The 16,255-nt window shown below is 45.6% G+C and overlaps 1 protein-coding gene and 1 pseudogene across 3 annotated transcripts in view; one reads left to right on the plus strand and one right to left on the minus strand.

The window, feature by feature from the left end:
- Window positions 1-574: 574 nt before the first annotated feature.
- RMI1 (recQ-mediated instability protein (DUF1767)) overlaps window positions 575-16,255 on the plus strand; it is a 78,642-nt gene continuing 62,961 nt past the window's right edge. The window contains exons 1-2 of one of the 3 annotated variants that reach the window (XM_086501951.1): window positions 575-1,424; window positions 1,742-1,912. In XM_086501951.1, the coding sequence (XP_086358077.1) occupies window positions 678-1,424; window positions 1,742-1,912 (918 nt within the window). In that variant the 5' untranslated portion in view covers window positions 575-677. The remainder of the gene's footprint in view (window positions 1,425-1,741; window positions 1,913-16,255) is intronic. The other 2 variants (XR_015186646.1, XR_015186645.1) reach the window with 2 other exon arrangements.
- Window positions 4,278-10,878, minus strand: LOC147423318 (uncharacterized; annotated as a pseudogene).

Consider the following 16,255-nt stretch of genomic DNA (forward strand, 5'->3'; position numbering starts at 1 on the left):
TATCATTCATTGACAGATCCATGGCTCGAGGTTCTTATTAGGAAGTTCCCATAAGATTCTACTGCTGACCATTGATTGGCTCATGGCTTCCATTTGCCCCCTTAAATCTAGGGAGAAAGAAATACATAACAAGTTTCTAGCCGCTTAAGACAATGTTGCAAAGCTAACAGCTCACTGGAATAAGGGGAACCCCTTTTGTAAGAGCCGGGTCGCACCCAGGGGTAGCAGGGAGAAGGCACGATCTTATTTGCCTAATATAGCAAGTGCTGCACTAATCCTTTCAATTTTGAGGGTGCTAAGCTATCTTTCCGGAAAGAATTTGCGTAGTGCATTTCACTGCATCATGAAGGCAATGACGATTCACCACGAGGATTGATTTTCAGCTGGATTTTCTCTTAAGCGATGAGCCCCAAGGTTCTCCCCCTGGTGCGACCGCACTGTTGAGTTTTAGGCCTTGCCGGCACCTCCCCCCAGCTGCTCCTAGGTGCGACCCAGCTCCAAGATAAATGCTTGTATAAGCTGCCCTTGCTCCTTTTAGTGCATGCTGCCTCAAGCTTAGTTATAATTCATGTTCAAATCCCATTGATGTCTCAATGGTTAGCCCTCTGTGTAATTGTTCTCAATCTCAAAGTGGTGTTTGAAATAAAAGCACTGAAAAATTTAGCGGGAACGCTCCAATGGCTCCCCGCAGAAGGGTTCTTCTGCAGGTGAGTGATTCGTCCTCCTCCAGCTCGGAAGGCATTGCAAACACAGAAGCAGCGGCAGTAGAAGAAGACGATTTAGAGGTGCCGGACTCTCCCGTTCATCGGAACTCAAGCAATGGCGCCAACGATGACATAGAAGTGCTGGACTCTCCCATTCATCGGAGCTCTAGCAATGGCGCCAACGAGGATATAGAAGTGCTGGACTCTCCCACTCATCGGAGCTCTAGCAATGGCACAGCCAGGGACGCCTTTTCCGCAAACCCTAACTCGGATCCCCCCATCATCAACTCAATTCGACCTCTTTTCTCAGCATCTGCACCAACATCGTCCTCTCCTTTTCCCAGCGTCAACAATGCTGCATACGACATGCCAATTAACATGATTCATCACAGCAGAATCCATAGCCCTGCTTCATTTCTTTCATCATCACGCATTCAGGACACGTCCTCTCCTGCACCCTCAATAGCTTCTCGACATGCTGCATTGGAAGCCTTCTTGCAGAGCCGTGGAGTGAGACCCACTCCCCGGTGGCTTAATGCTTGTGTTGATGGCTTGGCAACGTCAAGGGCAGGTTTTCTACAGCTTCCAGCTTCACTACAGGCAGAAATATGCTTTTCCCATTTTCTGGTTACCGATCTGAATATCATGGGCGCAGCTGTTCTTCCTCCTCATGTCCACACTCTCCATGCCATTGAGCTGGCTGGGCCATTTGTTTTGCAGGTAATGGCTCTCAGCTCTGAAAGCACAAAGTCTTTTTGTTACACAATAGAGACTCTCAAGAAAATAAGGCGCGTTCTTTTGATCATTGCATCTTGTGTGAAAGGAAACAAAAATCTTGTTTTTCAAGGCTATTACTGGAAAATGTCACTCTGCAATGTTATATTTGTTTTCTGTCAGCCTTTTCTTATGGTAGCACCTACTATTTGTACATTAGTCTCTTTTGTAATGTTACAATTTGCCAGATTCTCATGTTATGAAGATACCAGACAAAATAGCAGATATTCATTGACTTTGATCATTAATTTTTGGATGGACAGGTGGATGAGATAACTGACATTGGTGCTCCAATTCGTCAGCGCTACAAAGAGCGGCTGGCAAATGCAAGTAGGTGCCTAAAGTTATCTATGACAGATGGAGTGCAACGTGTTTATGGTATAGAGTATCGTCCGATCAGAGATTTGAACGTTCTTTCTCCTGCTGGTTTTAAGGTGAGTTAGCAATCTTGAGCACGATGCTTCAATTTGGTGCCGTCCTCAACTGAACTTTGTGCTCAAAAGTCATACCTTCTGTTATTGTAGTTCATTTAACTTGATACTGTGCGAGTACTGGGGTGAGAATCGTATGGGTTTTCTCCAAGGACATGGAGAGAAAGTTAATTTTCTCAAAGATCATAGATGCAAGAATGTGGCATGGCGAAACCTGGGTTACATTGACCTTCTTAGAATCGGCACTAAGCCATAGCGCATTGCAACAGCCATAGTGCTGAATGCGATGAGTGCTCAAATAGGCAACGAGGAGAGAACTGTTTTGTTCACTTTTGACGTGGTTATGGGTAAAGTCGACACGTCACATTGGGAATGCTACATCTCACCCATCCAAATCCCTAATCCTTCCATCTTCCCTTTCTTGCCTCTCTGGCAGTCGAGTGGGGCCCCTGCTTTTATAGTTATCAACTGCATTTTTGCTCCCCGAGTGAAGGGTTTTCCTGTTTTCTGGCTCTTTCTTTTCTGCTTGGGCTGCATGTTACATGTGCGTGCTGCAGTGTGTTTGTGTGTGTGTGTGTGTTTGTGTGTGTTTGTGTGTGTGTGGCTTTGCATGTGTTTGCATGGGGGGGGGGGGGGGGGGGGAGGTGTGGGTTTGTATTGTGTTTGTCGTTTTGTTTTATTTGATTTCCTTGTTTGTGTCAAATTGCCAGTGGAATATGCACTTAGATGGCACAAAATAGCACCTGATAGGCACACGCCTCTATCCAACATGTCTGGTGTGGCGGTGAGATATTTGTCTCAGCAATATATGCTGTCGGAGGTGCCTGTAAAGCTGCTTGCTCTCATCATCATACCATTTGTTTTTGGGCATAGTCCCAATGTAGGCCAACTTTGGTATGTAGATGGTGTGGAGGAAACAGTCCACGGCAATTGGGTGCAGCAAACTGGTCACGAGTGGACGAAGTAAACCCTCTATGATATGTCACGGGTGGACGAAGTAAAACCTCTATGATATGAAAACTGTAGAACAGTAGATGGGCTCCACTGGAGTCTCATGACTGATGACGGCCCCATCATATAGTACGGTGTGCTACCACCCCCAATGCCTCCCTTTTAGAAACATGTGAGCTCTTTGACAATTTGTATCGTTGATCGTGGCAATTGCTCCCTACTGTTGTGGACGAGGAGATAATGTAATTCTTTAAAGGGGGAGTAGGCGTGAAACGTAAAACCGTGCTGTCTTTTCCTCTATTTGCTGATACTCACTCCAATCCCATCTTCCTTGGGTCTATCGTTTGTGAAGGCCAATGGGCCGTGGGGTCCCGAAGGCCAAAGTTTTCACACTGCCATCTATGCGTGGGCATTGGAGTTCTCGGGTAGAAATGTTAGTATAGGCAGTGGAAGATGCGGTCATGACACGAATTGACCTTAAATTCGGTGGACAACTTGAGAGAGAGAGAGAGAGAGAGAGAGAGAGAGAGAGAGAGAGAGAGAGAGAGAGAGAGAGAGAGAGAGAGAGAGAGAGAAAAGAAAGAAAGATTTTTAACGTCTATGTCAGGCCGAAATCGGCCTATGAGACAAATCAAATGTACATGGTGTGTATGTCATCCGTCTATTGGAAAGACAAATGAAACAAAACTGATACAAAACTGAACTGAATGTAGGTAGTGGAGTATCTGAGGGGGGATGGAGCTCTATCTCTATGGGTATATGCATGTCTATATGCTCAAGGTAGTACAATCATGAGAATGCGTCAAGCTATCTAGCTCCATCCTGTACTAATGGGGGGATGTAAGATGTGGTACATGGGCGGGTCTGGTGCCAAGGCTACCCGGATGAAAGCTGTCGGGTCGGCCCTCATCTGAGCCACTCGCTCCTCAGTGGCACGGCGCTCCCGGGCTCGGATCTCCTCGATCTGTCGGTGGTGGGAGCTCGCGCCCCTGTAGCCTGTGACTCGTGGTCGTCGTCTAGCCCGGCTATATTAACGTCTTCAAAAGGCCAAAATGACCTATGAGACCATCAGATACAAAGTGGTGAATCTAGTACAATGTCTGAAATTCAAGTTCAAAAAGTACTGAAAGTACAAAAAATGAAAACTGAAAATGAAGTGTGAAATGTGAAATGTGTAATGTGTAATGTGAAAATGTAGAATAGGCCCTCAATGACAATCTGGGTGTCGTGCTAGAATGCCTTTGATCCTCTGCTGGAGTCCCCGTCGATGTAGTGTGCTCTTGTGTCTCGGTCGTGGTCGTCTCGGTGGACAACTTGAGAGAGAGAGAGAGAGAGAGAGAGAGAGAGAGAGAGAGAGAGAGAGAGAGAGAGAGAGAGAGAGATTAAATGATATATCAACGTCTACCAAAGGCCAAAATGACCTATGAGACCAACAAGTTACAAATTGTTGAATCTAACACAAAGTCTGTGTGCTGAAGCCTGAAAGAAAGACTAACATCCTAAACAAGATGATGTAGTGAAAATGAAAGTGGGGGAAAGACTAGAGACTCTCTAGTCAATACAAAGGTACAAAATAATGAGGGGTGCATGAAACTTAAGCTACTAAAAAGGGGATAAACCTCCAACTCGGAGAAATCCGAGCATCGGTCGGTGTTAGATCTCCTCGATGTCCTCCATGGTCAAAAACCTAACTGGCATTGTGCGTGGTGCACCAAAATAATCCAAATCCTCCTTTCTAATCTCCGTCCATGTTGGGATGCCCTCCTTTGTAATTGTGGGCGCTGGGATCTCCCTAGTTCCATCGCACGGTCAATCAGTGTGTCTCTAGCGGAGGTGGGATCTGAACTCTGCTGGAGAATCTGTCTGTCTAGCTGTCTAATGGTAATGGCTTGCCTGAAATAGTCCGTAACTTGCCGCTAAGTTTGTCTCTCTGGTCGCCTCAACAAGCACTCTCTATGTCTCCTCAACTCAAGCAAGAATAGACCCAAGCATCTCAAATTTTGGTAGCCCATAACTCTCGAAAGTGGTCCAAAATCCTCCCCGAATAAGCAATGGAATCGCCTGCAAATCTCATAGTATGCGGAGCAATGACATGTAATGCAGCTATGTCGCTAGCTCCCTATGGCATACACGACATACCTTGGCCTCAGTCGGAACTCCTCTATATATGCCAGTCTCAATCTCAAGTTGGTGCGAGGATGTGCGTATGTGGCCAATAGCACACCGTACCCCATATGACAAATGTGTATCCGTATAGCTTGGCCTGACTACAAAGCCATATGTCGTGAGTTGGAGGAAATGTTCTCTGTAAAAAACCATCTTCGTGCCCAACTCCTGTCCAAGTCCTGAGTAGGTTCTATCCAAGTTCTCCTGGTGTCCATCTCAATCAAATCTTGGCAGACAAGTCTAGTAATCTCTATCTGTGTCACAGTGAGGGAGGGGGCCTCCAAAGAATACTGGAAGGGAGGCTGTCTGTCCATGCTAAAATTATGCATATGGAACCAAGAAGTCATTTGTCCATACCAGTAGGTTGTGTCTCCTTGTAAGGCGAACTACCGAGAAGACTCAAGAGCAAGCTGGGAATATTTGTTTCTAGGAAGGTCCCACAAGCTATGTATGAAAGATTGATCTAGTAAGTGCCTCGATCACCACTGGAGCGGCAACCAGCTCTGTCACAAGACGAGCACCACGTGCCAATAGAAAAGAACAGATTGAACATACTTTTAGCACTTCAATAACAATTGAATTGAGAGAGAGACGACACGCGACACGGAGTGGCGGAATTCCACCCTAGAGAGTATTGGCCCCAAATCTTGGCGCCCCTTTCGGTATTTCTTTATATTGCATCAACACAATACAAGTCGATACTCAAGACTTTGCACCTTCTCCAGGAAGCATGCTAGAGAATGAGCCCTAGCCTCATATTTAAAGGCCCTAGGCCCCAAAAGCAGTTTTTCATGAAAAGCCTTTTAACTCAAAAGCTCTTGGTTCAAAAGCAATACCAAGAAGCTGTCAACGTATTTTACGGAAATCCGTACAACCTGCCACGTCATCAGCCAACGCAAAACACGGAAATCCATACAACTTGCCACATCATCAACGAGCGCAATTTTCATAAATCTGGCACGTCATCAACAGCTACGCAATTTCTTGTGTGTGTGTGTGGGAGGGGTCCCTGCTTTATTTCCTTTTATGTCACTTGGAGCCCCATCATACGGGGTCCCCATAAGTTGGTAGGACTTCTTCTTCTGTTACTTGTTCTTCTTAGGGTTTAGGCCCCTCGGCCAGTATCTGCACGTTGGCTCCCTTCTTTAGGGCTTTGACACGTCAGCAGTTTGTGACATCTCCCCTTCTTGAAAGAGAGTAATCGTCCGCGGTTACAGCATATCTGCAAAACAACTCAAGTTAGCTCAAAAATTTCCGAGGGACAATCAATTTGCTCTGTTCGTTAAGGAGTTAGCTTCTCCTTTCGATCTTGATCAAGGAGTTAGCCTCTCCTTTTGTCCAGATCGGAACTGATGTTCTGGTGTAGTAAAATTAGCCATCACACCCAGAACGTACTGATCTTCCACGGTGTGTTTTGATGCACTAAAATTACATACCCAGGCAATCTCATCCAATTAGGAATATTCAGCGGTTGGCACATCACAATGCATATGCATGTTACAAGACATAGAAACATAAAGCCGCCTGAACACTCCTCCCGCATAACCTAACAAGGTCCGAGCCGGGAGATATTCAACAACTTCCTCATCACTCTTCCTGCATAACCTAAAATGGCATGGGCCGGGAGATATAGAGGCCTTTTACAACCGAATGCCCCCCATACTGCAACTTGCGTCGTTTGGAGGTGCTAAGAGTAACCACTGCTCAGACTTCTTAATACTCTCCTCCCGCATAACCATCCAGGTTCAGGCCGGGAGTCACAACAACAATACTCCCCCCGTAAATAACCACAAGGGTCTGGGCCATGAGTAAAAACAACACTTTTCAATCATCCAATACTACCCCCCGCAAATAACCAGAAGGGTGTGGGCCATGAGTATGAACAAGCATTCTCAAACATCATTTCTCACTACTCCACGCGGGAGTAAAATCACGAATCATTGAAACCAGTATAAAAACCAGAGTCAAACAATTCAAATCGGCACCAAGACAGGTTCAAAACAGATACCATTCATTTCAAACAAATTCCAAACAGGATCACCAAACAAGTTCTCAAACAGATTTCAAACTTAAAAAGCAATCACGACATCAATCGAGCTCGAAAAGGCGACTGATTTTCCATCATGAAACCTGCACCAAAAAATTAGGGTTAGGTTCATTCCATAGGGTCGCAGCCAAGCACAACATGGTCCATCAGCTCTTGGACAAACAGTGTTTCTTTGGCGGCGACGGTAGTCCCAAGATAGCAATCACACTGGACCTCCAAGGTCATCTGCTCGTGAAGAGACATCTACTGGGAGGTGTTGAGAAATTTCAAGTTATAATCTGCTAGGGTTTTCATTAAATTTTTTTCTTGAAAGCTTGCCAAGTCCTTGGAGTGTGTGGCTTGGTAGCTGTAGATATCAACATGTGCATGGCACTGCTTTTGAGAAAAACAGTGACTTGAAACAAATCTTGGATCCTTCTCTTGCAAGTGATCTTAATGGCTTATGCCCTGTAAGACATGAGCGGTGAAGACGGAAGCGTGCCCGATGCGCGATGTAGTAAGGGTGGGACTGGCTAGTAAGTCGAGGGTCGAAGCACGAAGCTAAAATTTCCAATGAACTTTGGAAGTGCGATCTTGCTCTGTCTGCTCTTTGGTGGGACCGGTATGCTTTTAGAAAAGCACACGCTTGATGCTCTGATACCACTGTCACAAGACGGGCACCACGTGCCAATAAAAAAGAACAGACTGAACAGACTTTTAGCTCTTCAATAACAATTGAATTGAGAGAGAGAGAGAGAGAGAGAGAGAGAGAGAGAGAGAGAGAGAGAGAGAGAGAGAGAGAGAGAGAGAGAGAGAGAGAGAGAGAGAGAGAGAGAGAGAGAGAGAGAGAGAGAGATGACATGCGACACGGAGTGGCATAATTCCACCCCAGAGAGTATTGGCCCCAAATCTTGGTGCCCCTTCCGGTATTTCTTTATATTGCATCAACACAGTACAAGCCGGTACTCCCGACTCTGCATCTTCTCCAGGAAGCATGCTAGAGATTGAGCCCTAGCCTCATATTTAAAGGCCCTAGGCCCCAAAAGCAGTTTTTCATGAAAAGCCTTTTAACTCAAAAGATCCTGGTCCAAAAGCAATGCCAAAAAGTTGTCAGCGTAATTCATGGAAATCGTACAGCCTGCCACGTCATCAGCCAGTGCATAACGCGGAAATCCGTACAGCCTGCCACGTCAACAGCGAGCACAATTTTCAAAAATCTGCCACGTCATCAGCAGCTACACAATTTCTTGTGTGTGTGGGTCCTGCTTTATTTCCTTTTATGTCACTTGGGGCTCCATTCTTAGGGTTTAGGCCCCTCGGTCGGCATCTGCACGTTGGCTCCCTTCTTCAGGGCTTTGACACGTCAGCAGTTTGTGACACGCTCTGCTCTAATAATCTCATGAGGTAGTGAGGCCTTGGCTCTAATGATCCGGGAAATCATAGATATCGAAGGCCTCTCCATCTCTTTCCATCCATTAGTGCTGCCAGCTCTGCCGTGACAACCAACTGAGGGGCCCCAAACCTACACCCATACATCATGGCCGAGGTCACCAAAGTATCATAAAGCCAAAGTTTGGTTCGAGGTTCCTGAAACTGAACCTACGAACACATCATCTCAAGTTTGCCCAAGGCTGCATAGACTCTGGTCAATCTAGTCTTTGCTGCTTTTCTCATCGAAAAAACTCGCACATTGAAAACTATCCCTAGATAAGTATATGCACCTAGATTTTGTTTACCCGCCCATAGGTAAACGTGAGAGAGAGAGAGAGAGAGAGAGAGAGAGAGAGAGAGAGAGAGAGAGAGAGAGAGAGAGAGAGAGAGAGAGAGAGGAGAGAGTGGCATTGGCCTCACTCTAACCCCACCGGTGCACATGTATCATTCTTTGAGTACACTGTCAGAATTGGAAGATTAGCATTGATGAGACAGCACCCAGAGCAACCCACTCGTATGCGTTTTTGGTTACATTCAGGTCTCTCTCATGCCTATCTACAACAGTTTTGGTCAGCCATCTGGGATTTACATGTGGCTCGTCGTATCTCTTTTTTCATGTGGATGATTGCACATGCAGGACTTCCAGTTGAGACTTGGCTAGCTTCTATGGGTCATGATCCGTTATGTACTCGCTGTCCTTTGCACCTACGTGAGTCACCTGCACACTGTCTTTGGTCATGCTCGTCTTCTCATGTAGTGTGGCTAGCAGTTTGCTTTCTACTTAGCAGAGCTGGTGTTCAGCATGGATTTCTCACTTGGGGATTTGTCTCTTGGTTGATGTCGATGCCCGGACCGCATCTTTTTTATGAGGGTTCAGACAAAGATCCAGCTCTTATGCTTACCTCGACTAGTTATCGGCGAGGGACTTTGGCTATGTTATCACAGATTGCTTGGCAGGGGGATCCTCAGACACGTGATGAAATCTTTTCAGTCATCACTACCATTGCACTATGATATGTTTGGAGAGCTCGTTGTCTTCACCTTCTCGGTGCGGCTCCACAGCTCCTTCCGGATACACTCACTGCCATTTGGCTGGACATCATTCACACCCTCATTTGGCAATGGGATTCTTCCTCAGGTACATCTAGAGCAGCCGAGGCTCGTCGATTTGACTTCCTTCGGCGTTGGGCCCGATCTCCACTCTTCTTCACACTTACAGGTGGACAGATTACATGGCATTATGCACCTCCTCGGTGGTTTCTCCTCCACTCATCACACAGACCACCATGAGATTGTTCTAGTCGAGTTGTCACGTTAGTGGCTCTCACCCTTACATTCAGCTTGTACACCCCACGTGATAGGCTATTTTGGCATCCGCTCGGGATTATATTGTACTCCGTAATATACAGCCCTGATTTTTCCAAAAAAAAGAGAGAGAGAGAGAGAGAGAGAGAGAGAGAGAGAGAGAGAGAGAGAGAGAGAGAGAGAGAGAGAGAGAGAGAGAGAGAGAGAGAGAGAGAGAGAGAGAGAGAGAGAAATGAAATGAAATGTTATATTAAACGTCTTCAAAAGGCCAAAATGACCTATGAGACCAAACTGATACAAAAATGGTGAATCTGTGACAATGTCTGGGTACCTTAGTACTAAAGTACTAAGTGTGAAAAGTGTGAAAGAGTGAAAATAAATGTGAAAAACTAAATACAAAGTAGTAAAAATAGACTTCTTAGGAGCATTCTAGGTGTCTAGCTAGAATGCTTCTAATCCTTTGTTGTAGTCTCCTCCGATGGAGTGTGCTTCTGCATCTTGGTTGTGGTCGTCTCGATTTCCTAAGCTCAGTCGCTCTGTCAATTAGGGTGCCTTTGGTATGAATATTGGTACTCCTTTGTGCTGGCTGTTGGCCTCTTGTTTCTCCATCCACTCCTGCTTCTCTCGATCCGAAGAAATCTGTGATCTGCCTCTGAGGCTGTAGTGCTCTTTGTCTTCTCATTAGATTATCCCTGTGCCGATGTAGTTCCAGTAGGTACAAGCCTAAGCATCTTTGATCTTGGTATTGCATGATTCTATCTAGAGGTCCAAAGCCTTCTTTAAAGAGGCAATGAAAACGCCCCCGTATCTCATAGTATACTGTGCAAGGGCATATATAGTGTAATTCTGTCTCCGGCTCCATTCCGCACAACTTGCAAATTCTGCTCTCAGGTGGGATTCCCCTAAATCTGCCAAATTCAATTTCCAACTGGTGTGAGGATGTGCGAATCTGACCAATAGCACATCTCAAACCATGAGACAGGTGGGTATCCATGTAACTCGGGCGAATCACAAATCCATCTTCAAATAGTTGTAGTTTTCTTTGTATTCGGCCATCTTCGTGCCTAGTTCTTGTGTAGGGTCTACCCATGTCCTCTTAGTATCCAACTGTATAAGATCCTGTCGAATGATTTTATTAATCTCTGTTCGTGTAATTGCCAGTGATGGAGCCTCAAGAGAGTATTGGAAGGGGGGTAATCTTTCCATACTGAACCCATGTCTCTGAAACCACGAGGATAGTTGCGCATACCAGCATGATGTATCCCCTTTCATTGCTAATTGTCGAGAGGATTCGAGGGCCAGTTTAGTATATCGGCAATTATTTGTATCCCACAAACCATGAGGACATTGATCTGGTAAGAGCTTCAATTTCTAACGGAGGGGCTGCTAGTTCCGCTCGGGTAATCGCGTGTGGTACGAAGGCCTTGGCTCTAATCATTCGGGAAATCATAGATACCAGAGGTCTCTCCATTGACTTCCAATTATCCTGATCCACAGATGGTCCCCAAATCTGGACCCCATAAGCATAGCCGAAGCCACCACAGTATCAAAAAGCCAAAGTTTTGTTCGTGGTTCCTGAAACTGCACTTGTGAACACATCCTCTCCAACCCTCCCAAGGCCGCAGAGGCTCTGGATAATCTAGCATCCGCTGCTTTCTTAAGAGTAAACTTCGGTCCTGCAAATACCACCCCAAGGTATGTGTATGCATCTGTGTACTCTACTGTATCTTGGCCATATGTAAGTGTAGGTGCCGATCTCCTAACCCACTGCGGTGTGGTGTTAAACACCATAACTTTGGTTTTACCCAAGTTTACCGACAGTCCACTGTCCTCTGCGAATTTATGTAATGCATTTAGTTGCCTCTGCATTCCATTTGGTGATTCTGCTATCAGTACAATATCATCTGCATACAACAATAAAGGGATCCATGACCTTGCAAGTTGAGCCCCTCTGTCACCCTCTCTATCAATGTAATCTGATACCTCATCTATGTACATACCAAATAAAGTAGGGGATAGTGGGCATCCCTTATTTACTTCAACGGTGGAATGAACAATGTCGGAATCCCCTTCTGGAGTACGTACATACCCCATTAATGACCCGTATAAAGCCATGATCCCCCATATAATCTCTTTGGGCACTCCTAACTCTTGCATTTTGCGCATCAATCTGGCCCTTGGTACTGTATCAAAAGCTTTCCGAAAATCCACAAAGCAACAATACATCCTTCTCCCGTTTGCTCTTCCTTCCTCAATAATGGCTCTGAGGGTAAGAATATGATCTAAAGTGGAATAACCCCTTCTGAATCCAGCTTGTCCTGTTGCTCTTATGCCCTCATTCTCTGCCTATCTACTCAATTTTTGTTCAAGAATGGATGCGTACAATCGGGTCAAAGTGTGACCTACCATAATGGTACGGTGGTTCCCGGGTATCATAGGATCCCCTGACTTGAAAATAGGTACGATAGTAGATAATTTCCAAGATTCAGGTAATTCTTCACACATGACCCGATTAAACAGACGAGCAAGGACTTCTGAAAGTAGATCCCTGGCATGGATCAAATGTTCTGCTACTAAACCATCATGATCATATGCTCTTCTTGTCTTCATCTTATCAATGGCTTTTTCCACCATTTCCGTAGTAAAGAAAGTACTAGTAGTAGGGCATGGCTCTAGCGGATCTGGTAATGGAGGCTGTCCAGATACCATATATAATGATGTTACATATTGACCCCAGATCTCAGGAGAAGTAATCGTCGGCGGCGGTGAGTCTCTCGAAATAAGCGCCATGCTTCATGTGAGTCCTGACTCAAGAAGAGCTGATATAAATCCTTCTCCAGTTTGGCTAAAAATGCCCTTTTGTTGCGACGTACTATACGCCGAAGAGCAATCCGAGACTACTTATATGTGATGATCCCAAGTGTAAGCTCTTTCTGGACCTGGGTTCTCGTCTCTCTCTGCATTCCTCGTCATACCAGCTGTTTTGAGGCATGTTCCCAGCTCCTCTCTTCAGAGCAGGTTGAGTATGTGGGTATGGGATGAGAGAGAGAGAGAGAGAGAGAGAGAGAGAGAGAGAGGGGCGATGGGATGAAATCAAATGAAATGCTATATTAAACGTCTTCAAAATGCCAAAATGGCCTATGAGACGAAACTGATACAATGTTGGGGGATCTAATACAATGGCTGGATATGAAATAAAATAAAGTAAAATAAAAGTAAAAAAGATCATCAGTTTCTGAGAGTAACATCAATTTCCTCCATAGTGAGCACTTTGGCGATGTGGATCCTCTATCATAGTCTCTGTCGGTGTCGAGACGGCCCCCTCATCCGCTATATTGTGGGGAGTGCGGGGCTGACTCCTTTGTCTGTGATTGAAAGAAATCTGTAATCTGTAATCTGTTGCTGTAGCTGTATCTCCTCTCTGGGCCCCTCCTCAAGAGTCCTCTCTATGTCTGCGTAATTCCAATAAGTATAGTCCAAGGCATCTTTGATCCTGATATCTCATGACCCTAGAAAGTGGTCCAAAACCCTCTCTGAATAGACAGTGGAAGCGGCCTCATATCTCATAGTATACTGGGTAGTGACATATGTAGTGTAGGCTGTATCCATGTCCTCCTGGTATCCAATTGAGTCAAGTCCTGCCTGATGAGCCTAGTAGTCTTTGCCCAAGTGAGGGAGATGGAGGGTGCATCCAAAGAGTACTGAAAATTGAATGGGATAGTCCGTTCATACGAAAACCATGCAGCTGAAACCAAGATGCCACCTGTGCATCCTTGTGATCCCAGCTGTCGTGAAGACTCCAGGGCTAATCGAGTGTATCTATCTCTGAGAGTCTAGGTGCTATGCATAAAGGAGACTGCTCGAGTGAGTGTCACGAATTGCTGACGTGTCAAGCCACTGCAGAACGGAGCCAACCTATAGATTTCTACCGAGAAGCCTGAACCCTAAGAGAAGCAGCAGAAGAAGTTTACTGACTTACAAAGTCTTGTCGAGTGGCCTATTTTTAAAGAAGAGTTCCCACCAACTTATGGGACCCCGTCCGAAAGGGCTCGAGTGACAAGGCATTAAAAATAAAGCAAGCCCACACGCACACACACGTGGAGAGCTGATGATGTGGCAGATTTGTATGGATTTTCGCAATTTGTCCTAGCTGTGCTGACGCGGCACTTGTACAGATTTCCGCAAAACGCGCTGGCAGCTTTTGGGCTCTAGTGCTTTTGGTACTAGATTTTGAGTTTGAAGTTTGTCATGTAAACTGCTTTTCATAGGCCAAGGACCCTTAAATATGTGCAGAGGGGGCTTTTTCTTTGGCATGCTTCAGTCCGAAGGTGCAAAGAGTGGAGTACCGGCATTGTACTGAGTTCAAGCAATATAAAGAAATACCGAAAGGGGCGCCAAGGTTTGGGGCCAATGCTCTCTTGGGGTGGAACTCCGCCACGCCCTGTCTTGTGTTGTCTATCTCTTTCAGTTCAATGGTTATTGAAGTGCTAAAAGTCTGTTCAGTCTGTTCTTTTCTGTTGGCACGTGGTGCCCGTCCTGTGACAGTGAGCGCCTCCACTACCAACGGAGGGGCAACAAGCTCCGTCCTAACAATCTCATGTGGTACTGAGGCCTTGGCCCTAATCATCCGAGAGATCATAGAAACCAAAGGTCTCTCCATACATCTTTAGCCATCAGCACTACCAACTCTGCTGTGATGGTCCACTGAGGGTCCCCATATCTCCACTCCGTTTAGCATGGCAGAATTGACTAGATAGTAGACTGTCAAAGAGCCAGAGCTTTATTCGAGGTTCTTGGAATTGAACCTGTAACATATCCTCTCTAGTCTCCCTAATGCTGCGTAAGCTCTGGTCAATCTCGTCTTTGCTGCTCTCCTCAAGGAAAATATTTGGCCATTGAAGACCTGTAAGGTGCAGTGGAAGTGAATGTTGAACTTTGCTCAAGATGAGTGCTCCGAACTGTGCTCAAGGTTCCTTTTACTTACGGAAGGGAGAGCCTTCCGTCCTTTAGTGAGAGAGTGCAATGGACACAAACAAAGTGAATAGACACTATGCGTGAAGGTGCATGAGATTGAGAGATAGAGAGAGAAGAGAATACGACACCAGAGATGCTGTCAAACCCTACTCCAAGGGCCCCACTCTCGATGGTGAGAGTGGTTTACTATTGATTGCACAATCTGGTACAAGTTCTGATGCAAGTCTAAATGATTGCTATGACGAGACTAGGGCTGAAAACTGAATGCTTGCGAATCTTCTACTATCCTTCTTGCTTGGAATCATTGGATTACTGCTGATGCAAAAACGCTTATCTTTGCTGAATTTCTGCTGATGCAAAAACGCTCATCTTTGCTGGCCGAAATGCTGGTTCATGCTGCTACAAAAACGCTGGACTTGCATGTGCAAAATGCTGTCCTGCTGCCTGTAAAACGCTGATATGCTGCCTTCTTAATCGCTGGTTTTTGGGGTTCCAAAATGCCAGCAGGCATTAGGGGAAAACGCTGATCTGAGGCTGAAGTTGCTGATGCCTTAGGGCTGAAAAACGCTAGGTGCAGGGCTGAATCTAAAGTGATACTGAGTGGATGACGGCGATGGAGTCCTGCTGAATTGGAAAACGCTGAAGTGCTGAAGAAAACGCCAGGCTTCCAATGTTGGTCTTGCTTGAGAATTGGCCTGTTGAGCAATGCTCTTGCTGCCTCTTCTGCCAGAAAGTGCTAGCTTTGGTTTGCTTATATATCATCTTAGCAAAATTGCCCTACCTAGTTCCCAACAAAAGTCACTTAATAAATAAGTGAAAAATGTCAACAATAGGGAAAATAGGTTTTAATGCATTGGAAAATTCCCTCGATGGATCCTGATGGATTCTGATGGTAATGCTGATGATCATGCTGTGTGCAACCGGAGGATATGCATCTACTCTATGTGTCTGGTCATGCACGGTCTGCGAACAGACTCACAAAAGTGCCATATCACTTCCTATTCTAGACTGACTCGACTGAACTAAACCCTGGTCATGCTGTAGCTTGTCCACGGACACATAGGGTTGGATGTGTCACGTGACAAGACCACCCCCGAGACAGGTATATGTATTTGTATACTCCACAGTCTCTCGACCATATGTAAACGTGGGAGTTGACCTCTTGACCCATCGTGCCGTGGTGTTAAACACCATTACCTTGGTCTTACAAAGGTTCATTGACAATCCACTATCTTGGGCAAACACTTGCAAAGCATCCAAATGACGTTGCATCCCCTCTAGAGAGTCTGAAATCAGCACAATATCATGTGCGTATAACAACGGAGTCCATGTCCTTGCTAGCTGAGCACCTCTGTCTCCCTTTTTCTTTACATAGTGTGAAAACTCATCCACATACATCTCAAAAAGTGTCGGAGATAGGGAGCATCCTTGCTTCATCTCAATAGTGGAATGAACCATGCCAGACATGCCCTGAGCAGTGCGTACTTGTCCCA

The sequence above is a fragment of the Adiantum capillus-veneris genome, chromosome 26, assembly GCF_014529385.1.
Source record: "Adiantum capillus-veneris isolate H3 chromosome 26, ASM1452938v2, whole genome shotgun sequence".
Classification (NCBI taxonomy): Eukaryota; Viridiplantae; Streptophyta; class Polypodiopsida; order Polypodiales; family Pteridaceae; genus Adiantum; species Adiantum capillus-veneris.